Source organism: Equus caballus, chromosome 6, assembly GCF_041296265.1.
Source record: "Equus caballus isolate H_3958 breed thoroughbred chromosome 6, TB-T2T, whole genome shotgun sequence".
In the NCBI taxonomy this organism is placed as follows: domain Eukaryota; kingdom Metazoa; phylum Chordata; class Mammalia; order Perissodactyla; family Equidae; genus Equus; species Equus caballus.
This window is the reverse complement of record NC_091689.1, coordinates 64,836,948-64,863,914: the sequence shown is the minus strand read 5'-3', so window position 1 is coordinate 64,863,914 and position 26,967 is coordinate 64,836,948. Positions and strand designations below refer to the sequence as shown.

The 26,967-nt window shown below is 41.0% G+C and overlaps 1 protein-coding gene across 2 annotated transcripts in view; it reads left to right on the top strand.

Moving 5' to 3' along the window:
- Positions 1-26,967, top strand: part of ITPR2 (inositol 1,4,5-trisphosphate receptor type 2) — a 466,150-nt gene that overhangs the window by 435,132 nt on the left and 4,051 nt on the right. For both annotated transcript variants that reach the window (XM_023644092.2, XM_023644091.2), the window contains one exon: positions 26,129-26,290. In XM_023644092.2, the coding sequence (XP_023499860.2) occupies positions 26,129-26,290 (162 nt within the window). The remainder of the gene's footprint in view (positions 1-26,128; positions 26,291-26,967) is intronic.

The following is a 26,967-nucleotide window of genomic DNA, read 5'->3' as shown; positions in this document are numbered from 1 at the left end:
GAGGAAGATTGGCCCTGAGCTAACATCTGTGCCAATCTTCCTCTATTTTATATGTGGGACACTGCCACAGCATGGCTTGATGAGCAGTGTATAGGTCCATGCCTGGGATCTGAACCTGCGAACCCCAGGTCACTGAAGCAGAGTGTGTGAAATTAACCACTACACTACCGGGCTGGCCCCCAAAATTGTTTTTAGGAAGCATCCTATTTCAACTCTAAGTGATAGATTTGCCTTTTAATTAAAACCTTTTATTCCTTTAAATAGTATGCAAATATTATCCACAATTTATTTTCCATAGAGAACATCTTCTTCTCTGCTTGTTAACTTCTAGAATAAATGCACAGATAAGCAAATTTATTTTAGGATTTAAAATGGTAAACTCATATATATAATGGTAAACAAGCATGAACAATTTAAAGTTTCAAGTATGTCATGTGTACTTAATGAAAATTCTGATCTATTACTTCTGAACTCCTGTCTCTTGAGTCTGAGGATACAATATGTCCAGGAAAAATTAAAAGTTCATAAAAAATGATTAATGTAATTAAAGTTGCAGGAGGTATTTCTTTAATCCTTGCATGTTTTTGCAATGTACAATGCCCTACTCTTATATCATATTAAAAATACTGTTAGGTACTCAGGCTAAAGGAATTACTAAGCTTTAAATTTAATTTTTATTCTGTATAGTGGCATTATTCATTTTCCTTTCCTCAAGTCTTTTGTGTTCAAGCATGACAACTGTCTGACTTGCTTAGAGTTTCCAGTTTAACCTTGCTAGTAAGCCCTGAAATAAAACTGTGGCTTGCTTTTGTACTCTAGCTGAGCCAGCGTGATACCAATGAGCCTCGTTTCACAATTCATGTTCCTCGCTGTCATTCCCAAATTATATCAGGTAACTGTAGTTAGAATACTGCTTTGCTAAAAATGCTTTATCCGGATCGAATGGGAATGCAGTGATACTGGGCTACCACCTGGGGAGGCTGACCGACCACAGGTCACCAGATGGTCTCTCTGGGGCAGTCCTCCAGACAGGCCTTTTCTTGGCTGATAAAATTCTAGAACCTGCGCTAAACTTTGCAGGCCCAGATACTAGATGCTGTCAGGGCACACAGAATGAATTGAGGTGGGAATACACTAATCAGAGTCAAAAGACAGAGATGTGGATAAATGAGAATGCATTGATTTAACAAGATAAATTATTTCCAAGCGGAACAGATGTGCATGATGGCTGGTCAGTGTATTTTTTCCTGAAAAGCCAGATTATAATCAGATGTTGCCTAATGAGCTGAGGTTCAGAGTGAGGGAGTTAGTTGGATGCTTGATTTGAATGTTTAGTGGATCAGACTGAGATAAGCTGATGCCACCTCATCGCTGCACATAGCTATATGTTGGAATTTAAAAGAGCTTGAATCCTGTGTATGAGTCCTGGCTTTCCCTCTTCCTAGCTCTGTGACCTTGGGAAATACTTAATCACTCTATGTGTGAGTTTGCTTCCCTGTAAAATGAGATAAGACTGGTACCTACCTCAGGGTTATTGTGAAAGCTCATCCATTCATTCATTCATTACCAACTATTTATTAAGCACTTGCTATGTGCTGGGCATTATTTTAGGCACTGGAGAACAGCAGTAAACAAAACAGGCAAAAATCCTTGCTCTCATGAAGTTTATATTCTAATAGCAGGCAATTAACAAAATAAATAACATGGTATGCTAGATGGTGATGGATGCTACAGACAAAAATTAAGCTGGGAAGGGAAAATAACTAGGGTGGCAGAGTTTCTTCTAAATACAATGAAACAATAAATGTAAATATGACATCATCTGGAGCATCATATTTTTTATTCTAACTTATTATTACTGTTACTGTCATTTTATTTTCCTTGAGGAGCATGCAGAACCTATCCATATATCCCCAGGAGAGTGCTAGGCACGCAAGCCAGTTCTGCTGCCTTCTGCCTCATTTGTTCCAAGCTAACTGCCTTCCCCCTGGTTAACAGAGTTGCCTTTAGATGTAATTCAATTGATTAATGAACTGCTGGGTCTTTCTTTGTTCTGGAAGACCTTTTATCCTTACAATGTCATTATACACATTTCATTTCATTTATCATGAGTTGAGTTTTTAAGTCTAACTTCAAGCATTTTAGAGGTGTCTACATACTTAGAGTGATTTCTAGGACTCTTTTCTAAAATAAGCCCATGAAAAGGATGCCAATGCATCATGATCTCCAGAGAAAGGGTCTCGGTACCTGGAAATCAAAAACCTAGATTCTAGTTCTTACTTTCTCATTTTCTATGCAACACTGGTTAAGTAATAACAGCTGCATACCTTAGTTTTCTCTCCTGTGTCTTGGGGATAATTGGGCTTGCCTTCACAGGGTTCATGAGAGAATAAAATGAAATAATAAATATGAAAGAACAATGAACTATTTAAAGTATTCCGTGATTGAAATGGTACCAATTTTAATAATGTTGTTAATGGCTGCTCTTCCACTTTTCCTTTCATATCTATTCCAATCTTATTCTCTGAAGCCAAAGTAGAAGTTGAGATGATAAAGCAATAGCTTAGAGAATCTTAGGGCTGCAAAGAACTAGTCCATTCCTCCAAAGAGAGGATCAGAGAGCAAAAGTACTCACCCAGGATCAACCACCAGTGGTTTCCCCCATCTTTTGTCGCCTGAATTATGCACTCTTTCAACTGCATTACAAAGGGGTGCTGAGGGAGAGTGAAGGTGCTGGCCAGGATAGAAGAAAAGATACCTGTAAATGAGGTTGGGTAGCTAGATCATCATTGGGCAATAAAGTTATACCAAGAGACCAACAAGTTTAGATTTGATAAGTTAGAAAATGATGGTGTTTGAGCAGAAGAGCAGCTTATGACAATGGTTTTAAGGAGTTCTTGGCAGCATTGTGGTAGAGAAAAAGGATCTGATATGAGAGACATAATAGAAATATAAGTAATCAGTAGCTAACTAAAAATAGCAGGTGGGGAGGTGATGATAGTAAGTCTATCCACATTCTTGCATCTGTCCCTAAATATCTGAGTGCTTGCTAGGCTTGGGTGCCAGGCACTAAGCAGAGGGAAATCTGAGTGGTCCTTAGGTGCATGTGACATCAGGGAAAGATGGAAAGACGCTTTTTCTAAATGTTATATTGGCATTTCAGCTCCAGAAGCACTATGTAAATTGTTTTACTTTTTATGAAGAACAGATCCTTGTGAGCTCTGAGTTTCCTCTTTAGCTCAGGCTGGAGATAAATTGCCGGTGACCAGCTCTGAGGGAGAGCCTGTCCGGTGTTGTCGATGAACTTGGCCAGGTGGCATGCTGCTCTGTGCACCATCCAGTGACAGGTGGCTGCATATGATCCCAACCTGTTTAACAAAGCTATATCACTTTCACCCCAGCTTGAAGCCTGGGAATACAGTGTGCTTCAGCCGTCATAAATGTATTTATTACAGTGGAATTCTACTCAATAAGGTGGTGATTCTGTGACTCAGGGAAAGCGCAGGAGACTCTGTATTAAAAGTAGTATTTGGCTGGTAGAAAGTTAACACTGTGCATTGCATCAGTTACCTTCTTCCTATAAAGTTTGCTTTGCAATAAAATGCTTGTCAATATAAATAAGACTTTTCAAATTTGCGGCTTAACCTGATAGTACACATCAAAATAATCTCTGCCTCACTGTATACACCAAGCATGTCATTGGAATGTTGCCTATAAATGTATTTTGTGTTGAAAATTGAATCATACTTCCAAAGCACCAGGGGAAATGGTTACTTAAAGAACTCTTGTGATTATTCCTTTAGGAAACAATCCTTTTGAAGTGAATAGTAAATATTCTATTTTGTTTGTTTGTTTTTGTAAATCTGGTTTTTATATATCTTATTAGCCTAAAACCACCTGTATCTTAGGTTATCTTTTTTGCCAGAAATAGTTGGTAATTGTGCACCATCTAAACTGATACAATCTGCATTATATAGTTGTATTGCCAAATCATTCCCCACATTTTTTAGCAAATTAAAAAAGAGCTATGAGGCAAGGGAGTAGGGGGACAAAGATTACTCTGAGGAACAGAAATGTGGGAAAATTATGCTAAATCTTATATGAGACATAAACTATGACCAGGGTGTAAATCATAACCAAATACCTTAAGTAACATTGGATAAATGTTGCTATAATTCCAATAGATAATGTAATTTTCAACCCAACACAGCACAATTAAATGTGAGGCTATTAGTAACATTCTTTTAAGTTCTAAATAAGTACCCCAATTCCAAAAAATTATTAAACCTCGGGGTGAACAACTATAATGTCTTTTAAAAATATTTACAACTGTCATACAAAGATATAATCCAATTACATTAAAGTCTTAATAGAAAGAAAAAATATATTTACATCTGCCTCGTGAAATTTATGGATGTAGCAGAACATCTATTGAAGAGCTAAGGATAAATTCGAGTTCAACAGGACCTTGGAAGTCTTGGCTATTAACACTGGCAAAACCATCAGTTTTCCATTCCTAGTGATAAATTGTAAATCCAAATAAATCCTGTTTGTTAGGGCACTAGAAAGCCTTGTCGGCTCTGAAGTTAAGTAGGCATGTGTTCACTGGCAGTGAGTATTGAAGCCACAAACCAGGCCAAGGTACAGACATCTCCTGTAATCTAATTTTCAAGCACAGAATTATGGAAAAGCCAAAAATGACTCCAAGAGTAAAGGCTTCTTTTAACACAATTCATAACATCACCATGGGCTTTGTGACCGGGCAAAGCTAAGGTCAACCTCACTTCTCCAAAACAGTGGGCCTTAAGAAGAGGTGACAGCGAGGCCAGAGCAGGAGAGGGAAGAGATAAACTTGATGTGTGGAAGTGGCTCTCTGAGCCCGGTTGGGTAAGATAAATAAAGAAGGAGGAAGTCAAAGAGGATTAATAGTATGTTTAATAAAATGTAGAAGGGCTAAAATACCTTGGAAAAAAGCCCCATAGCTTTCTTTGAGAGTAAGAGTGCAGATACACAACTGGGGTCAGCTCTGACTGTGTGGGCACCCGGCTCAGGAAGCCTGACCACAAGCTGCCCTTGTGAAGAAACTGAGACGAAAATAGAATTCTCCCATTCTGGGGTGGCCTCCCTCTTCTCTTTGTGTATCAGTGATTTTCAAACAGTCGATTTTGAGAGCCATGGCAACTTGAGGGATTTACATTTTAAAAAGTGGGCATGCATAGGCAAAAGTTGTGTTTGGGGATATGGAACAAATGACTAGGCTCCTCATTCCCACAATGTTACTAAGCAGTGGGGTGGGGCGGAGTGGAGGGAAAACCCTCTGAAACTCCCAAATAGGAGTTGATGTGGAAAATTTTTTAAACTCACGTCAGGATGACTCCTTGTTCTTGTCCTTGAAAATCTGTTGACTTCAGGGATGTCATAATCCCATGAGGCCAGTTACAGATCACTCTTCCCACTCTCTCTGTCCTCTTTGCCCCTAACCATATGTTCCCGCACGCTACACCTACACTGCCCTGCCCTAACTCCCATTCCATTCTCCTCCCACCAAAAGCATGTTATAAATATTAGCTCTCTTTCCCCACAAGGGAAAGACATTGCACTAGTTTCTCTACATCATTTTATCAAATTCTGATATAAATCCTAAAAGAAAGGCATTATTATCCCCATTTTCAGAGAAACAAACTTAAAAAATAATCTTCTCTGATCACACACCTAATGAGATGCAAAGCTGGGATTCAGACAGAGATCGAGCTGCCTCCAAAACCCCTGCCTTTTGGGTTTTTTTACTTTTTATTTTTTTATTAAGGTAACATTGGTTTATAACATTTTATAAATTTCAGATGTACATCGTTATATTTCAATGTCTGTGTTGTAGACTACGTCATGTTCATCACCCAAAGACTAATTACCATCTGTCACCATACCCATATGCCCTATCACCCATTTCACCCTCCTCCCTCCCTGTTTCCCCTCTGGAAACCACCAATCTAATCTCTGTATTTATGTGTTTGGTAGTTGTTGTTGTTGTTTTATCTTCTACTTATGTGCAAAATCATATGGTATTTGACTTTCTCCATCTGACTTATTTCGTTTAGCATAATACCCTCAAGGTCCTTTCATGTTGTCACAAATGACAAGATTTCATTATCTTTTGTATACCACATCTTCTTTATCCATTCATCCCTTGATGGGCACTTAGGTTATTTCCAAGTCTTGGCTGTTGTGAATACTGCTGCAGTGAACATAGGAGTGAAAATATCTTTATGCATCCATGTTTTTGTGTTCTTTGGATAATCCCCAGAATTGGAATAGCTAGATCATACAGTAGTTCTATTCTTAATTTTTTGAGGAATCTCCATACCGTTTTCCACAGAGGCTGCACCAGTATAAAGTCCCACCAGCAGTGTATGAGAGCTCCCTTTTCTCCACATCCTCTCCAACACTTGTTATTTCTTGTCTTGTTAATTATAGCCATTCTGACGGGTATGAGGGATATCTCATTGTAGTTTTGATTTGCATTTCCCTAATAATTAGTGATATTGAACATATTTTCATGTGCCTGTTGGCCATCTATATATCTTCTTTGGGAAAAATATCTATTCAGATCCTTTGCCCATTTTTTAATTGGGTTGTTTGTTTCTTTGTTGTTGAGTTGTGTGAGTTCTTTATATATTTTGGATACTAACCTCTTATCAGACATATAGTTTGCAAATATCTTCTACCACTTGTTAGGTGGCCTTTTTGTTTTGTTGATGCTTTCCTTTGCCGTGCAGAAGCTTTTTAGTCTAATGTAGTCCCATTTGTTTATTTTTTCCTTTGTTTCCCTTGCCTGGTGAGACATGGTATTTGAAAACATACTGGTAAGACTAATGGTGAAGAGTGTACTGTGTATGTTTTCTTCAGAAGTTTTATGGTTTCGGGTCTTACATTCAAGTCTTTAATCCATTTTGAGTTAATTTTTGTGTATGGTGTAAGATAATGGTCTGCTTTCATTCTTTTGCATGTGGCTGTCCAGTTTTCTCAAAACTATTTATTGTAGAGACTTTCCTAAAGACAAATATATGGTAAAGGTAGCAGATCAACCACCTGTCAAGCTAATATGAAAGTCAAAACACAAAAGTACAAAAAGTATCTCTCTTCATGATAAGATGTTAAGAGATACACACACACACAAAAGAGGTTAAATATGATATCAAAAACATAAAATGTGGATGTCAGCCCTATGGTGTGGTGGTTAAGTTTGGCACACTCCACTTCAGTGGCCCAGGTTCACAGGTTCAGATCCTGGGTGCAGACCTACACCACTCATCAGTCATACTGTGGCAGTGACCCACATACAAAATAGAGGAAGATTGGCACAGATGTTAGCTCAGTGACAATCTTCGTCACCACCGCCAACAACAACAAAACACATAAAATGTAGTGGAGAGGGGAATAAAAGTGTAGGGCTTTTGGTAAGAGGTCAAATGTAAGAGACCATCAACTTAATATAGATTGCTATTTACGTAAGTCATTATATATGAACTTGATGGTAATCACAAACCAGAAACCTATAATAAATACACAAAAAATTAAAAGAAAGAAAAACGAACACAATACTAAAGAAAGCCATCAAATCACAGGGGAAGAGAGCAAGAGAAGAAGAAAGGAACAGAGAAGAGCTACTAAAATACCCAGAAAAAAAGTAACAAAATAGCAATAAGTTCATATTTATTAATAGCTACTTTAAATGTCAATGGACTAAATGCTCCAATCAAAAGACATAGGGTGGCTAAATGGATAAATAAATGAGAATCACATATATGCTGCATACAAGAGATACACTTCAGACCTAAAGACACTCACAAACTGAAAGTGAAGGGATGGAAAAAGATACTCCATGCAATGAAAAGAAAGCTGGAGTAGCAATCCTTATATCATACAAGATAGACTTTAAAACAAAAACTGTAACAAGAGACGAAGAAGGGCATTACATAATGATAAAGGGAACAATCCAACAAGAGGACTTAACACTTGTAAATATCTGTGCACCCAACGTAAGAACACCTAAATACATAAAGCAAATATTAACAGACAAAAAAGGAGAAATAGACGGTAATACAATAATAGTAGAGGACTTTAACACTCCACTTACACCAATGGATAGATCATCGAGACAGAAGATCAATAAGGAAACATTGGCCTTAAATGACACATTAGACTAGATGGACTTAGTAGATATATACAGAACAGTCCATCAAAAAACTGCAGAATAAACATTCTTTTTGAATGCACCTGGAACATTCTCTAGGATAGATCACATATTGGGCCACAAAACAAGTCTCAATAAATTTAAGAAGACTGGTATAATACCAAGCATCTTTTCTGACCAAAACCCATGCCTTTTAAATCACAGCCTGCTTTATTGTTTCCCTGTACATCCAAGCATCCTCTCATTTGGGGACTATTGAGAGTGATTTCACCTTGGTTACTGTCATCATGGAGCATAGACCTCCCAGCATGGCATAAATCACTTTGCACATTTTACCTGAATATTGCTTAACTCCAGACCCTTGTAAAAATGCAGTAGCAGTGGCAGAACACTTTTTGCCCTCTGCATCCTCCATTTTGGGCTCTACATTTATTCATCTGACATTTATTGAAAGCCTGCTATGTGCAGACACTGTTCTAAGCTCTAAAAACAAGCAAGAACTTTCACTCTATTATTGGAAACAGACAATAACCACATAATGTAGATCATGTCAGGGAATGATGAGGAAAAACAAAGCAAGCTAAAGGAGTAGAGAGGGATGGAGGTATATTAGATTGGATTGTCAAGAATGGCCTCTCTGGGGAGGTAACATTTGAGCAGAGACCTTGATGGAGTATATGAGCAAGCCTTGGAAAGAGCTAGGGATCAGCAAGAGCCCTGACAGGAATGGGCTGGACGTGAGGGAGAACCAACAGGACAGCCCACATGGCTTGAGCTAGTGAGGAAGGCAGATGGCAGCCTAGGATGTAGGAGACAAGAGGGACAAAGACTGGATCATGCAGGGCCCCATGGGCTAGGAAAGGAGTTTAGATTTTAAGCTAGGAAAATTTATTCTAAAAAATATATCAGTGCTTTCATTTTTTTTTTTTTTTTTTTGAGGAAGATCAGCCCTGAGCTAACTGCTGCCAAGCCTCTTCTTTTTACTGAGGAACACTAGCCCTAAGCTAACATCCGTGCCCATCTTCCTCTACCTTTTTTATACTTGGGACGCCTACCACAGCATGGCTTGCCAACCGGTGCCATGTCCGCCCCCAGAATCAGAACCAGCGAACCCAGGGCCACTGAAGTGGAACATGAGAACTTAACCACTGTGCCACTGGGCCGGCCCTAGTGCTTTCATTTTTTGATTCAACATCATCAATTATTTGTAATACACAGAATTCACTCCTGAGAAGAAAATGGGTAGAACATACTAAGTAAGTAGTTCAATCCAGAGAACATTCACAGGCTGGTGGATTTTAAATTGCTCCTAACTCCTCAGGCAGAATTGGTAGGGGGTAAAAAGAGAACTTAAGATCACAATCCAACAGCATCCTTCTCACTTTATTCTTTTGCCATAAATATACCCTGGATACATCTTTCTGCCTTCTATGGTCGTATCCTAAGTGTGTTGATACCTGCAGGTCTCTGACTGTGTTCTGTATTCTATGGCTCTCTTTAAAACCATCCAATTGAATATCTGTTATGTATAGGTCTCATACCAGCAACAATTAGCAAAAGCAAATGCCCAGTTAGCCCAGTTACCTAGACTACCAGTCCTGTAGCTTCTTCACCATGCGACTATGACACATTGCCCCTCTTGCCATCTGCAGCAGCTAATAGCCACATGGCCCACAACCAGAGGTAGTGAGCGGGGCTGGTGCCTTTTCTGACCCCAACTATTCCATTTCAATCCCAACTAGGGGTATTGCAATTCAATTCTGGTACTAACCACCCAGAGTTAGTACAGACCCCGTAAGTTAGAGGGCATGATCTCCAACAAGAATGCCCTTACCTCAGACACCAACCACACTTTGGGTGTCCCCAGGCCACCTGCATTTCTGACAGGCTGGCTATAAATTCAGTGGTTCCCATGACCCCCTCAGGCTCAATAATTTGCTAGAACAACTCACAGAATTCAGAAAAACATTATACTTATGATTACAGTTTTATTATAAACAATACAAATCAAGAGGTCCAGCCAAATAAAGAGACACGTGGGACGAGATCTGGGAGGGAACATAGAGCTTCTGTGCCCTCTCCCCCATGGAATCCAGGTGCATCACCTTCGCTGCACATCAGTGTGTTCACCAACCAGGAAGCTCCACCAAGACTCAGTGTCCAGAGTTTTGGGTAAGCTTTCATTACATAGGCCTCATTGATTCAATCATGGGCCACATGATTGAACTCAATCTTCAGCCTCCCTCTTCTCCCTGGAGGTTGGGCTGGCTCAAAGTCCCAACCATCTCATCAGAAGTGCTTCTTCTTTCAGACTAGCCTCCATCCTGGAGCTATCTAGGGGCCCACCAGGAGTCACCTCATTAGCCTAAACTCAAGTGTGATCCAGGAGGCTTGTGAATAACAAAGACATTTCTATCATTTGGAAATTCCAAGGGTTTAGTGTCCCGATAGGAACAAGGAACAAAGACCAATCTGGTTCTTTGTTATACAACAGCATCGTAGCCAGGGAGGGTGACAGACCTGGGAGTGGTCAGTTGGCAGTGAGGAGGAGAGTAATCGAGGGAGAAGCAAGTTGGAGGAGAAACCTGAGATCAGAAGTTGCCCACGCTGCTATGGGGGCCATAAACATGTATATATACATGGTTTCAACTCTCAAGGTATGTATCATCTAATTGAGGAGGCAAGATACATATTTAAATTAGGAAGCAATTTAAAAATCAGCCAGTATTCATTGTAAAATGTCTCAGGGAAGCATCTGATTTCTCATCAGCATGGAGACCTGTGTACAACAGCCAATCATAACCAGGCATTACAGTATTTCATCGACTGGCTCCATCATGTGTCGGCAACAAGTTTTACATGTAGAAATTCCTTCAGTATGTGCTTCAATTTTCTTTGTCTTCTATCAGATTGATATTCCATAAAAACAAATAATCAGGGGAATGTTTAAAAAATGGCTAAAATGCATAAAACCTGAAGAGCCTCCGTTGAAAAATTGGGGAATTTATTTGTATAACTGCACAAAAATTAGAAATGCAGCACCTGCTGCTTGATGAACGATAGTTTCCACATTGCGTTTGTGTCCAACTGCTCTCTGACTCATGGCTGCAATTCTTGTTCGCCAAAACCTTGTGCCTTTTGTGACTTGGCATCTTATCATTATGATCAGCCAGGAGCCCTTATTCAGAAAGAGCCACCATCCTCTGGAGTTACAGTATACTACACTTTTCTTTCCATCGCTTCCATCCTGGGCAGCCCGTAGCTCTGCTTCATCATTTGAAGTTTGCCTTGTTCTTCCTGCTTGAAATTACCTCATTTCTTCTCACATTTCACAGCTGCTTGGCAGCACTGTGTGTCATCACCTACAGCTGCTGGGCTCGCTGTGTTCAGGACTACATTATCCATGGACCCAGCTAGTCAGCTGTTGATGCATTGGCGGCCACGGTAAAATTCTTTTCAAGCTGTGTGCCATCCTGTAGTTCTTCCAAGTGCCAGAGCCAGCTAGACAGTGGTCACTGCTATGCTCTGTGAAACTATAATCTAACTTAGAGTTCCATCCCATTTTGACATTACACCCACCTTGCCCCATTCCAGAAGAACGTATTGGTTGGACACGATTCAGCTTTTTTTATTCAGCATCCTTCAATCCACATGATGTTCTACTTGAAGAATCTAGTGGAGAAATTTTAGGTCCTTGATGTTAATGAAAAAGCTTGGCCTGAGTGTAAGATTTCCTTGGTGCAAGCTGGCACATCCTATTGGTCTAACTTTGAATTTATTGTTAGGTTTCTGTGTTGTGCTAACCCAAAAGAGCCTCTCCAGGTCTTTATTATGACCATGTTCCAACTCTTGGTGATAGACTTTTGAAACAATTGACAGACTGGTACAGAGGCCAGTGATGATAAAAACTAAGGGAAAAATTTTGAATTTTATAGGAGAAAGTCATTGGAATCAAGGAGGAATTTCAGTAGAGTATTAATGTCCATCCACTTTATAGGAGAGAAAGAGAAATGGGAAATAATAAAATGAGAGTGCCAGGTCTGTACTACTCTTGTGAGAAATATGTCAAAACCCATATTTATAGGCAATTTGAAAGTGACCAAAATACTTATGACTTCCTAGCAGATAGTACCTCAGAATCATCCTCTCAGCAATTTACATACATAACTGCAATTTTCTAATCTGCAGAGGCTGCCCAGATCCTGTTACAGAACTTTTTCATTCTCCTAAATAGTTGGTCCAGATACCATAAATGATAGTCCAGGTTTTAATGGAACCCAGAGGGACCATAATTTTGACTGGAATGGTCCTCGTTATACCATTGTCTCTGCAAAATTGTTAATCCCTCTTTCATGCTCAAGTATATTCCCCTTAGCCAACAAATTATATGATTGCTCAGTGAGTGTATAACATGAGTACAGTTAAGGATTTTCTGTAAGGTTCATCCGATGATTAGTGGTGTTAAGATTTACCAGTTAGGTCTTGAATTATCTAGGGTGGTTGTTCTCAAACTTGAGTACACGTCAGAATCACCTAGAGGGCCTGTTAAAATGCAGTTTACTGGGCCCAAGCTTTAGAGTTTCTGATTCTGCGGGTCTACAATTTGGCCTAAGAATTTGCATTTTTAACCATTTTCCAGTTGCTGTTGATGCTGCTAGCCCAGCAGAGACACACTCTGAGGAACATCAACTCTTTTCCTCTGCTTGGGTAGTATTTTGAAGACAAGGGAAAGGACTTAAGGAGAGACCAAACAAATTAAAAGAACAATTTGATAAAATGAGGTACCTTAATACCAAGGACATCAGCTAGTGAGCTGGCTGACTGCAAACTCTGTATCATCAGGCTATGGCAGGTGAAGCTCTGTGATGATAACCACATGCTGGACCCTTATGTGATTTTGACATTTGATGACCATTCATTAAACAGTTTGCTCTCAAGGGAAGAAAAAAAGAGCATTCTTTTTTTTTTATTCCAAAGGAGGAATTTAAGTAGACTTTTAGAAGATTTACCCTTTTCTTTGTGTGAGACAAATATATATATACACACACACATACACATATTTATATGTGAGACAAAACAGGCAGTAAAGTTCAAACAATGACGGAGGCAGTTACTAAAGCAGCTTTTAATTCCATTTGTTATTGCATTTGACTCTGGTGATAAGACTTCTGGGAATGTTTTTCTCTAGAAATAGAGTTTTCTGTGTAGCCATTGTGTGTGTGTGTGTGTGTGCGTGTGTGTGTGTGTGTGTATGTATGTATAAAATTTTCCTTGAGCTCTACATATAAATTTATTACTCTTCTTTTAATAAATTTATTATTCTTAATTCTTCTCCTACTAAGTCACATACAATGGAGATGAATACAAAGATTATATGTGAGAGAAATTTCAGGAGAGTCCTGTCAAAATATCAGACAGGACTTGCAGAAAAGCCGTTTTGATTTACATTTTAGAAAGAAATTTATCAAGTTGTAGTTTAACTGAAACATGCACTGAGCCAAATTATTACTGCTTATGATTAAAGCAAAAAATGGTTGTGTTATTTGAACCTCTGCATGGTTTGAAAATCCAAACCCCTCTCTTAGGGCTACTTTTAGAAGATGAGCGGATGAAGGCACGCAGACAGATGCTTGGGTAAAGTAGGGTAGACTCTTCTGTAAGAGTGAAGCCAAAATCTCAGATCTACTCTTTCTCTGGGCCATTCTGAGTCTGATGTCACCAATAGCTATTCAATATTTTCTCAATAGTATTTGAAACATAAATGGCCCTTCCTTGTTTTCATTGATGACTCTTTTGGATTTTAAAGAGCAGGGCGATCTTAATGTAAACATGCTTTTCCTTGTCGTAATTGAGGAGAGTAAAATCCAACGTACATAAGTAAATACAGAATAACTGAAAGATTCTTAAAAAAATATGATTAAACCATGAACCCAGCAAAATGAAAATTGAGATAGTGACACGTTCTAAGGTCAAGAGACTTTTAAGATCAGGGTTATCTTTGGTGTATCAGGAGACCCCGTTGTCGTCCTGGTTTTGCTCTAATCTTCTGATATGTGACTTTGGGTCAGTGGTTGAATTTAAACTACTTTTAAGGCTTCCTCCATCTCTGTTAGTAAGGGACATTCTCCAGTAGTGTGCTAGTTAAAGTTTAACAATCAGTTCTAGTGGTAGTGGGAAAGCTCTGATGGTAGGCATTTGCCTGTTTCCATAGTGTAAATACTCCCACAATGGCCGATTTCAAACTACCAACATGGTGTCACTGAATGCAGAGTTAGGAAACAATGGCGTGACCCAGTTCTCTTCTCTGGGAGAACAGCTGTGGAGTGCTGGCCCAATAATCCATTTTAGAGGCTGAATTATCCAGTCTGTTCACATTAATCATGCTAACCAAATATTTTGAGCTCTGTTATTGCAATCTTATCCTCCAGGAGAAGGTGTTGTCTGTCAAGTGTGCCTTTCCAAACACTCAGTGCTGACTTCAAAGCCCCCTTGGTTGACATTGTGGCAGCAGCTCCCTCTGCCTTACTCCTGCCACCTTTGCCAAAGCCATCATGAATGCCCATCAGGAGACAGTGGTCTCCAAATGGCAGTCTACCATGTCCGTTCTCCATACAGTAGCCAAAGTGTTCTGTTTTATTTTATGTGTGTTTGTGTGTATGTGTGTATCTGTGTCTGTGTATGTGTGCATGTATTTTTGCTGTAAACTGGGAAATGCCGTTCCTCTGCTGGGAGCCAAAATCTTCCTTGGCTCCCACTGTATACAGTGCTTTCCATAACTGGTCCCAGTCTACTTCTGGTACCTCATCTCCTACCACTCCCTGTCTCTCACTTGGTACCACACTCCAGTTACACCAACTTTCTTTCTGTTCTTCAAATATGCCAGCATCATTTTCAGCCTTGGGGCCTTTTTATTACTGTTCCCTCTGCCTGAAACTCTGTCCCATAGTCTCTGTGCAGAACTATCTCCTTCTTGTCAGTCAGACATCACCTCCTCAGAGCAACCTTCATGGTCTACACAATCTACAGTCGCTCCCTCTCTTCCCAAGATAATCTTTCAAATTACCTTTTTTTCGTAGTACTCAACCTTATCTGAAATTATTTCCTTTATTTTCATTTGTTATGATCTCCAAACCCTTCCTCCCCATCATTCACCTTCCATTAGAATGTAAGCTCCGTGACAGCAAAGACCCTTGCTGAGCTGTTCAGTGCTTTAACCAACACATGGAACAGTATCTACAACATAGTAGGTGCTCATTAAATATATTAGAAGAAAAGGAGGAAGAAAAGGAAGAAGAAAAGCTTTTTGCTTTGGATTGATAAAGAAAGGGGTATTCTTCATACTAATAAGGTTTTACTGAAAAATTCAGGTTACTATATTCATTTGCACCATATACAGCTCCTAATCCTTCATCTGTTTTACCAACAATATATATCAAATGTCCTTAACATACAGATTCTATCAAATGGAAGAAGCAAGAAGAAATCAGAAACAGGTACTGCCCTCAAAAGGGCTTATTAAACCAAACAGTTCACAGATTTCTCCTCTGTGTAGTTGATGACCCCATAATTAATTAATTACATCATAATTAGTACATAATTGTATATTATAAAGTGTAATTATTCTATAGTAATTAGTTAGCTGTATGACTTGGATAAGGACCTTAGCCAGTCTACTTCAAAGTTTTATCATCTTTATTCTGGACAAAACTGGCCAGTGTTAAATTAGCACTTGGCTCTATTAATTCCTTGACACTTATACCAGTTGTGGTTCTTTAAACAATAGCAACTGGCACTGGTTATCTTAGGGAGAAAGAGAATTTGTGGAACGGATGTACCAAATTAAGAAGAAAGTGACAACCAGGCTCACTGTGGGTAGAAGGCAAGCAAAGTGAGCTGACCAGAAGGTCCTACCTTGGCTGGAGGGAAGGTGCTGCTGCCACGGCTCCTGTGCCCTGGAAGTTGGCCCTGGCACTGATGGCATCACCACAGCCAGAAGTAACTGCTGCAACCATTGTGAACAAAGGGTATTCTGTATTGTCCTTGCTTCTTGGCATCACTTTCTCCACATCAAAATCTCAGGCAGGAGCAACCCATGGGTCACTCTTAGGTCATGTGACTGGGCTCTGGCTGTCACAGGGAGGACAAATAGGGTATCAGCCTTTTCATCTTCTATGGCAGGACACTGGACCCAGCCTTCCACCAAGACTCCATGGTGGTGGTTTCCTCAAGCACAGGAAGGACTACAGATGCTGAGTAGCCAAAAGTTGGATAAATGCCCACTTGAGTATTCAATACTCTGTTCAAAATACTTTGCTCCAATCTCACCATGACGAAATCTCCAGTTTATTTCTATCCTGGTGAGATTTGCAAATGTTCATACTTCAAATTATTTGCAGAAGAAAATAAATATTTATGTTCTTTGATAAAGAGGCTGAGAGAGTAATTTAAGATATTAAATATGGAAATTAATAAATAATAAGATTAAGAAAGTGTTAAAGTTCCAAGGATAAACATATAGATTAACTGGAGTTATGAATTGACAGGAAAAGAAAAACACAAACAGGAAGGGAAGTGACTGGCTCTAAGGAAGTCCATAGGTAGGACCTTGGAGACATCTGGCATCCCTGACAGTCTCCTCTGATGCACAAGCTTTACTTCTTTCTATCTTTTTCCTCTGTGGTCAGAATGTTTCCCACTTAATAGTTCTATAGGAAAAACAGCAGTAGGGATCTAGGAGAATACTGGGGGAGGCCCTTGGCTTTCTTGAGCGCGCTGCACAGCTGATTGGCAAACAAGACCCCCAACACTGCATCATCAACCCTTTGACTGATTGGGTTCCAGTCCCTGAGTCTGGTACTGCTGTCTATCTTGGAACCAGCTGGCCAATGGCACAAAGCAGCTCTGGGTGCTGGACTCCACTCTCCTCTCTGAGCGTTCCCTACCTTGCTTGCTGCTCACAGTTGGATCCAGTGCCCCATCCTCCATAGCCCCCCAGCAACCCCACATCATAGGTGCCCCACAGCCAGTGCCCTTCTCCACCTTAGTGTTCCCACTTCTCCACCTAGCAATCCTGCTAGTTGTTGACAAGAGGCCTGTTGCTCCCCAGCTGCCCTAACCTGCCATTGGATCCAGACTCTCTTAGTCCTCCTCAGCCATGGTCCACTCTTTCTTCTCACTGTGGCTCCATTCCTGGGTGCCCATCAGCTGGGAACAGATCAGGAACTCACCATTCGCAGAGCTAGCTGATGTGTTCTGTAGACTCTGAAGGGTAAGGTGAACTGAGTCAGAGATAAGAAAACTAGGACCAAAAGAGAATTCATAAGCAATTTCTCTTCCGTGGATAGCCACTGCCCTCCCAATGTAGACAGTCAAGAAATTGCTAAGAGGGAGCATTGGGAAGGAAGGAAAAAGGAGGAACAGACAAGCAAGGTAGGTTCTCTGGGGCTGAGGTCTCTGCTCCCAGTCCAACCTGTTGTCCCCAATGGGACCAGACACTCACCACCATGGGCACAAAGCTAAGCGAAAGGGTCCTCATCACACTTTGTAGCAACACCTGTTTTTCCAGGTCACTGCTGAGAGCCCTGCTTTTCAAAATTGGTGCATTTTCAGATTACTGTGATGGGTAGGCCTTGAAGAGCACAGTTCTGTCAAGCCCCCAGATAGCCGAGGCCCACCATCTGGCATACAGACCACCCGTCAGGCATGACTTTTTGGTCTGCCTAGTGCATGCTGTGCCTCTCATCCATTGCAGGAGGCCTCAGTCCTCGCTATTGGCTAACTTTACCGGAATCTAGTCCCCTCACCAGTCTGGAAACGCTCTAAGGACAGGAATTTTAACTTATGAGTCTCTGCAATTCCAGAGCCCGACATTCTTCCTGACACTCTTTTGTATAAGTTTGTTGAACTATTTTGATCCTCTTTTCAGCAGAGGGGGTCCACATTCACCTGCTTCACTCTGGCTCCCTAAGGTGAGGAAGCCACAGGGAGAGGGGCCTGCACACTTTCAACTCTGCAGAGGCTGGAGCCTGCAAGACCATGATGCCCTCCCGCACGTCCGCACTGGGAACAGGTCATTCCTGGCTCCCACCACAGCCATGCTGCATATACAACAAGGGGCCTGGAGAAGTGGACTGGCCAACGCCCTCCCAGCTGTAACTTTTTGATTCCAAACTGTGGCCCTGCTGAGATCAGTAACCCTGTTAAGTCATTTTCATCCCAGCACTGCCTGCCTTCATCTGCACTTTCATTGGACCTGTTTTTCTCTCTGCCTTTTGGAGCAATGACTAGATTAAATAGGCCTTGTCCCTGGAAGGCTCCCCGGCCAGCAGTCCCCTTCCCATCAACACCCTGGAGGTGGTGTCATGGGGAAGGAGCCAGGCAGGAGCACAGCAGTGGTTCCAGTGGCTGTTTCTTGTTGAGCATTGTTAGTTGCTATGCACATCTATAAGGTAAGGACTCCAACTACTGTGCATGTTGCCTCAGCTTCCAAGGATACTTTATATTCATATATGGCTTTATAATGTTCAAACCCCATTCACATACATAATGCAAACTGAGCATTTAGATTTTTAAAACATTTGAAGGTATGACAATGGCACTGTAAGAGGATTTGTTGTTTTACAAAATCATTCAATACAGATTTGCTTTGGATAACTAACACATTTAAAGTTGCTCAATCCACACAACTTTGGTACTCTACTACATTTTCAGGAACCCACCAGTTGAAGAAGGAAGATACAAGGAGTTAGAGAAGGAAGACACAGTTAATAAGGGCCAGCAAATGAATCTTCCAGTCCTATAACATGGTATTTTTCTAATGCAGCAAAATTTACTCTTCTTCCCTGCCTCTTTTTAGAATGAGTTATTGAGGTTTTCATTTCTTTGTCAATCCAGGCATATAGTGTTTTAATTTCAAGATACAGCTGGATCCTTTCTCTCACCTTCAATACCTAAAGTTTATCAAACAAGAGTATGTTTTCATCCTTCCTCATGAACCCAGAGCCTCCATCTGAACCTCTACAAGAACCAGTCTTTTTGTTGCCTCCATCGAACAACACTTGTCATATACAGGTGCGATGTTCACTAGGAAACTGGCCAGAAATCCAGATGTCAATGTTGTGGGTGTCTTTTAATTTTTTGAGATAATACCTAACCTGCCAGCAAGGCCACCATGTTGGTATGCGGGTGAGAAGCCCGCCATGCCCCCACTTCATTGAGCAGAGACTGGGATGGACCGCGTGAAGTACTGCCCTTAACCGCACTTCGGGAAGAATCTTTGTTCCAGGTTATCTTCCTAGGTCTGAAGTTCCAGGAAAGCAGGAAGGGTCCTCAGGTACCTTCCAATAAGTAAGTAGCTGCATTGCTAGTGTTCCTCTTGAGAGCCACTGCTACTGACCTCTTCAGACCAATAGTGCAAAAAGAGGAATGCAGTGGGTCATGCTGAGGCTGTGGGGAAAGAGTTCTATTTTAGCCTCAGATGCCTTGCAAATGATTTTAGAATGGGAAATGCAGTAGAAACCTAAGGCTTAAAATAGGATGGTAACCAAGAAAAACCTTAGGTGAAGGTACTTATTAAATGGTTTATTGATATTCCATTACAGTGTAATACAGTACATGGTATGTTCAACACGTTGCCCCTCATTAGCGACATTTCAGAGCCCTCTGCAAAATTGCTGTGCATGTTGAGCACTGATGCTTTTCCATCAGTCACTGCACATGCATCTCTGATACAATGCCTGAAAGGTTTGTATTTCTGATTTTCAATAAATAAAGCTTTAGCATATCCTAGAAGAAGTAATCAAGGGGGCTCAAGTTATAAAATATATTTATATATCTAAAACTCTCACAGAAATCTCTGTTGTCTTTGGGAAGTTCAGAAGCTAAGCATTGACATCTCCATTAGGCATGGAGAAGTAGTCCAGTGCAGAAGATTTCCAGTTACACAGCTTGGAGGCCAAAGCCTGGCTCAGCCACTTACAACACCTGTGTGACCTTGGGCAAGTAACTAATCCTCTTCCTGCGTCAGTGTTGTCATCTGTAAAATGGGGATGGTAACAGTCTCTATCTATGGAATTGTTATGCGTATTGGCCATTGTATGACTAGGTAGCCAACAAATGGGATCTATTACTATAATGTATAATACAGTGCTTGCTTTCTCTGTAGCTTATATGCAGGCAACTTTTAATGCGTACCTAGTAGAACTACAGAGACATAAGACAATTTCTCCAATGTTTGGCTCATGGAAATCAATCTCATTTCTTCTTATCGTTCTGATGTGGAGAGAAATTATTGCAGTCTTTACATTTCCTTGAGCCTGTGGTCCATTAAGCATCAACAGGCATAGATTGTGTAAGAGCTATTCCACTACGTAAGATGGAAGAACTCATCCAGAAGTGGAAATCCGGTTCAGGGATGTCTGCCACCATAGTGTTGTAAGACCTCAAGGAAGCCTAAACTTTCTAGGTTTCAGGCTGGGCATTTGTAATACACTGAGCTTGGGTTATGTGGTTTCGAGATTGCTTTTAGTCTAAATGCTGTGTTTCTGTTTGCTCACTTGGCGAGCTTGAGGCTTATCTCAGCAATTTGATTTTTAAAATTTTCCTTGCATTCATAGCTCACAGAATGATAGCTAGAAGATACATAGAGACCACCTGGGTAGCATTCTGGTTTTACAGATTAGGAAGTGGGGACTCAGAGAGTAAGTCTTTTTTTCCCCTTTATATCACAGAGCTAGTTTTTGGCTGAGCTAAAACCAGGACCCAGGTGTCCTAACTCCTAGGTCAGTGCTCCTTCCATTATACCACATTGCCTCTTTCCCACCAAGGGGGTATCACATTTACATGTGGTGATGCCAAATATGAAAACATAGCATAGCTAAGCTTTGACTGACACTGACGACCTAATCATTTTATTGTGTAACTACAAAATTAAATAAGGCAAATTGATCTAACTGTTGAAAGGACTATTTGAAAGATTATTATACTTCTATCTATCAATCTTCTAGTCATCTAGAAAGATGCATTATTATCAGAATTTAGGAATAGCAAGAGGGTTATGGTTGGCATGCTCTGTGTCCTAAAGGGACTTCTCAGAGACATGACTAGTTCATCTTCAGGCTTTGCAGTTTAGAAACCTTGAGAAACTGTATTTCCACTCACCAAGTTACTAGGATCTTACTTTGTAACCTCAGAATCTAACAGTTAATCTGCAGCTTCTCTGACTTTATACTACCTTGTGGTCAAATATTTTCATTCCTGGTGAAATAGGGAAGTGATTTCATATTGACTAACCAAAGTCAACATGGGAATCTACTAGTCATGTGCATGATCACAAGATGTACATAGTATAGATGAGTAACCGAGAAATAACAAATCAAATCCAACTACTTCGTTAGATGGTGGGCACATTACAAGTCGCCATGGTGAGGAAGTGGTGTCCTGCTAACCAGTCACTGTTCTGCGTGTCTGTCCTGCGGTTCTGGTTTAAACAGAAGTCTGGGGTCTCACATTTTGTGCCCTGCTCTGGCTGAGCCTTCTCTGGAAGCCACTCATTGCGCCATTAGAGCAGAGGGATGAACTTTTGAGAGTTTAATTGGGAGCCATTTTCTACGAAAAAGTATATGCAGTATTTATTCTGAGGACGTTCTTGTATTTGAGTTAATTTTGGTGAAAAGAATGTACTTTTTTCACTAATTTTGAATAAACACCAGTTGTAAAAATTATTTTTAAAAGACAAGCTTTATTCATAAAAAGAGGGCAAAAAACAATCAATTTAGGTGGGTTATTTTTTTCCCATTTTTGTGAGAGGTGTAAAACGGTCAATGCAGGTCCCTGGAGAATTAGGAAAAGGAACCAAATTATATACACAGGAAGGGAGGAATGAAACAAAAAGCAGAAAAATAGGAGAGAAAAGGCCAAGGAAAAACAGACAAAAAAAGAAAGATACACGAAGTGAAAGAAAGATGAGAAAAACCAAAAGAGGGTTAGAAGAATGATTTTTAGGGACTAAGAGAAAGGGCAATAGAGCCGTGTGGCTTCCTGCTGCGCACTTAAGCAAGGTATTTTCATCCTTCTCTGACTGAAGTCTTCTCTCCACCAAGACTGTGAATTCCATGAGCACAAGACTTTGCTGGGTTTTACTCACTATTGTTTTCCCCAGTGCCTAGCACAGACAGAGTAAACACAGTAAGAATTGGTAAGCGAGTGGATGAACAAAGGAACAAGTGAAGAAAATGTGTAGGGGAAGAGAGTCCTGTGGCCCAAAGAGCTGCCTGTTGTTTCCTCAAAAGCAGGAGGCCATGGACTGGGCTGATCCCGGCCCCACTTCTTTGGAGGCAGTTTCACAAAGTCTCACCCTTGTTCTCTTTGACAGAGTCACAGTCTACTAAGCATTAGAACAAGATTTTGCCTCTGCTTCTTTTGGAAACTTTCTGCAAGTTGATGTTTTCACCATCCTCACCTTGGGTATCACTATAACACCTGGTACCTTGTCGCCCTGGGTCCAGCTGTCTGAGGCTTTCAAGCCCTGCTGTTCTAACAGCCCTCTCCTGGAATCCCTGTCCTGTTACAGACCAACTCTGCTTTCCCAGAATGCTGCCTTCTTGGCTCTCCTCTTCTCTTTTTAGACTCCTGGTGGCAGCTGCCTATTTTCTCAACCCCTCTGTACTGAGGGCCCTAGAAGAAGGTTAGCAGACTCGGCTGCCTGTAGCCAAGAAATCGTCACATCTTCACCCTCACATGAAAAGGCATTTTTCAAGCCCTTCCCATCACTGTCCTCTAATACCACCTGGTCACTCCTGTAGTTCATCACAGAATTTGGCCCTTGGCCACCCACAGCCTCCTCATCCACCCCAGTTACTGACCTCCTTCAGGATGACTTCATGGGCTTTGTGCATGATTCATCCAAAAGATGAGCCTTTGCAAATTCAGTGATTTTTTTTTTAATTGTAGTAAAATATACATAACATAAAATTGTCCATTTTAGCCATTTTAAGTGTACAGTTTTGTGTCATTAAGTACATTTACATTATTGTGCAACCATCACCACCATCCGTCTCCAGAAAACTTTCATCTTCTCAACTAAACCTCTGTATCCACTAAACACTAACTCCCTAAATTCACTGGTATTTTATCAGATTTAAGGCTCTCTCACCTAGAATTTTCATTTCCTGAGGTTATTCTATCTTCAGAATTTTGAATTTTATTATTCCACGTTTTGTCCATAGTATCCTATCCTGTCAAGAGACCTCGATGCAGATAGGTCAGTGTTGGGATCCCAGCTAATTCATTTGCTAGCCTCAGTTTCTTCATTTGTAAAATTCAGGTAATAGGTAGTATTGTAGATAATATAGATACGAAATAGATAACAGAACTTAAGTTCATTGGATTGTTGAAAGGATGAAGCACTTTTAGAGCATTTATAGAACAGGTCTGCTCTTCTCCATCCTTCGTACCAGTCCACACACTAAAGTTTCTCACTTCAACCACTGCTTTGCTGATATTCCTAGCTTCTCCACACCTTTGTCTTTCTGATACCTCTTCCAGGGGACACACCATCCTGTATCAGTCCAGCTCTCTGCCTCAACTGCACATCCACCTGGGCTGTTGGTGAACAACGGTCTTTGCTGGAGTCATTACAAGTCAGAGTCTCCCACTCTGCTGGGTCATCCATCCTGCCCTGCAAGCATTCAGTGGGCCTCTATTTGGTTTCTTCCTCCCATTCCCCACAAGTCATTTCAGGACTTTCCCTTCCACTCCATCTCCCTACCCCACTACTACCCCAGTGATGATCATTTATCTTCTCTGTCTCCATGGACCAGAGTTCTTAAACTTAAGTGTACATAAGGGTCATACATGTCTCCTAAGAGGTTCTGATTTGGTAAGAGGTGGTGGGGTTGGAATCTGCAATTTTAGTAAGCAACCCCAGGGGATTTTGATATACACCATGCACAGTTCACTCTTTGTGGAGGGCTGTGCTAAGCCCCAAGCTTCTTGAGAGCAGACATCTTGTCATATCTGATTTTCATCTCCAAATACCTGGCAATAGATGTTGAAGCATTGATTGAATGAATGAATCTGACTGTCTCTACACTTCAGAAAAAGTTACCATTCTCCTTTGAAATGCTAATTAGCTACAGCTATTTAAAAGCAGTTTAAAATTCTTTAATATGTTGTTTTTTGGGTTTGGTTTTTTTTTTTTCTGGCTGAGGAAGATTCACCCTGAACTAACATCCATGCCAGTATTCCTCTGTTTTTTAGTGTATGGGCCACCAGCGCAGCATGGCCGCTAACAGAGCAATGTAGGTCCACACCTGGGGAATGAACCCAGGCCACCAAAGCAGAGCACACTTAACTTAACCACTAGGCCACCAGGGCTGGCCCTAATATGGTTTTCTTAATTGAAGAATAATTGACATGCAATATCCAGTTAGTTTCAGGTGTACATCATAATGATTCAATATTTATATACATTATGAAATAGTGGCTATCGGGGGGAGGTTTGGGGCTGCAGGCAAAGTAGGTGAAGGGGATTAAGGGGTGCAAACTTCCAGTTATAAAATAAATAATTCACAGGGATGTAATGTACAGCATAGGGAATATACTCTTTAACATGTTTTATCCTTATTCCTTTACCAGCCCTTTTCACTGCCGTTGGGGTTAGGGAACTCTAAAGAATTTGTTATTCTCTGACTAGCAACAGCTACCACAAAAAGCTAGCCCAAGGACCAGGTGAGATCAAGACAGAAGGGTAGTGATACATAGATTGGGCCTTTCCATCTACCTTAGGGAAGGAAAGCACTCTGATAATTTTCATTCTAGGGATCCTCCAGGCAGAAGTCATTGTAGCCACTGCCATGGGCTTCTCTGGATTGGAAAGAATCTTAAGCAGGAGGCTCACTGCTAGGGATGTTAGGAGAAGATGACTTAGAGAAATAGACAGGTAAATAGAGATACAGACTGACATACTCAATCACTGCTGGAAAGGCTTACCTGGCTTCAAATCCTAACTCTGCCATTTACTAGCTTGTGACATGGGTAATTAAACTGTTGGGGCCTCTTGTTTCCTCATCTATAAAATGGGGACAATATGATTTATGTTGCAAAATTTTTTGAGGATTGAAAAATGTAGCATAAGTAATGCACAGTGATTCTATGATATTAGGCAATCAGGCAGAGTTTGCAAGAGGGCTAGGTATCTGGTTAAACTGACTGTCTCTACTACAATGAAAGGGAAACACACACACACACACACACATACCCCTATACCCAGTCCACCTAGAAAAACAGAAGTGGTACCAGCATTGCCCTCTGAGGAAGTCTAAGTCTGAAACCTCACCCCCACTGTAATAAAGTGTTTCCAAAGGGACCAGACAGAGTAACCAGGGGCCATGCCCTCCCACTTCTCTCTTCCCTGAGTGGAGCTCAGAGCCTGTCTTGGGGAAGTGGGAGGTGAACTAGCGTGGGTGGCTGGAACTGAAACATTTCTTTCACTACCCTCTTATTTCACCACCCCTTTCTCTTCTGTGCCAGGGGCAAGGAGAAACAGCTCATGCCTACACTGTACCCACATACACTTGGATCTGCTCTCCCCAGCCTCCAGACCATACCTCACATCATTCATCAAGGTTCACTGATCGCCCACAGGGTTCAGGGTGCTCTTCTAAATGCTTTATCCGGGACCTCCCTGGGAGTCCATAAGAAGTTTGTTCCAAAATTTAAGATCTTCCCACAGCTCATGAAGACCAATGTCTAACCCTCACTTCATTCCCACCCTCAGCCCCTCTCCACCCCTGGCCAGAAAGAATACCTTTTGCTTTGAGTGCTAAGAAACGCTGACTTCAATGTTAACGATAATCCGCACCTATAAACATTCTTTAGAGAACTTCAGGCTCCCTTCCATATTCATTCCCTTGTTCCTGAACATTTATTTGCTTTTAGGAGAAGAATTTGGACTGGTTTCCTCGGATGCGAGCCATGTCTCTCGTTAGCAATGAAGGTGACAGTGAGCAAAATGAGATTCGGAACCTACAAGAGAAGTTGGAATCGACCATGAGTCTGGTCAAACAGCTGTCGGGTCAACTGGCAGAACTCAAGGAGCAGGTCAGTGCGCTCAGTGGAGCTGGGTGGGGGGGAATCTTTCACCTCTCTGAGCTAGGGGAGACCCAGAGACTCCTGGGAGCAAGATTGTTATCCACAGAGGATTGCAAATTCCAATCAGGAAACCCGATGCTGTGCTGTAAGAACCACATCTCATCTTCTACTCATCCCACCTCCCCATCTTATGTGACACTTCTTCCTCTATGGAGGGAGGAAGGAAAGAACAAATGTCAAACACAAAGACCTCTTTGGACTTTTTGATAGAAAATCCTATTTTCTGCCATCATAGCAATTACTAAACTCATCGGAAAGGCAGATCGTCCTTAGTTTCTGTCATTTCGATGCTATAATCAACACCTTCACCATGTAAAATTGTTAGCATTAGTAAAAATAATATCAAAAATAAGCGTGGTAGCCGTTAAAATGACTATGGGGACAGCAATGATTGTGTGACAAGCAAAGGCTGCTTTAAAAGAACCATGCTTCCTATTTCTTAGCCACAGAGAGGGGTTTGCTTTTTGCCTCTGTTATGGAAATTCACTTAAAAAAATATTTTCCTTTTTTTGATAAATATATGGTATATGATGCCAGACAGACTGTAGGTACTTGGGAAATACTAACCCCCAACTGTGTGGCCCACCAGCACTGGGAAAGAATGAGAAAATCAGCTGAACACACTC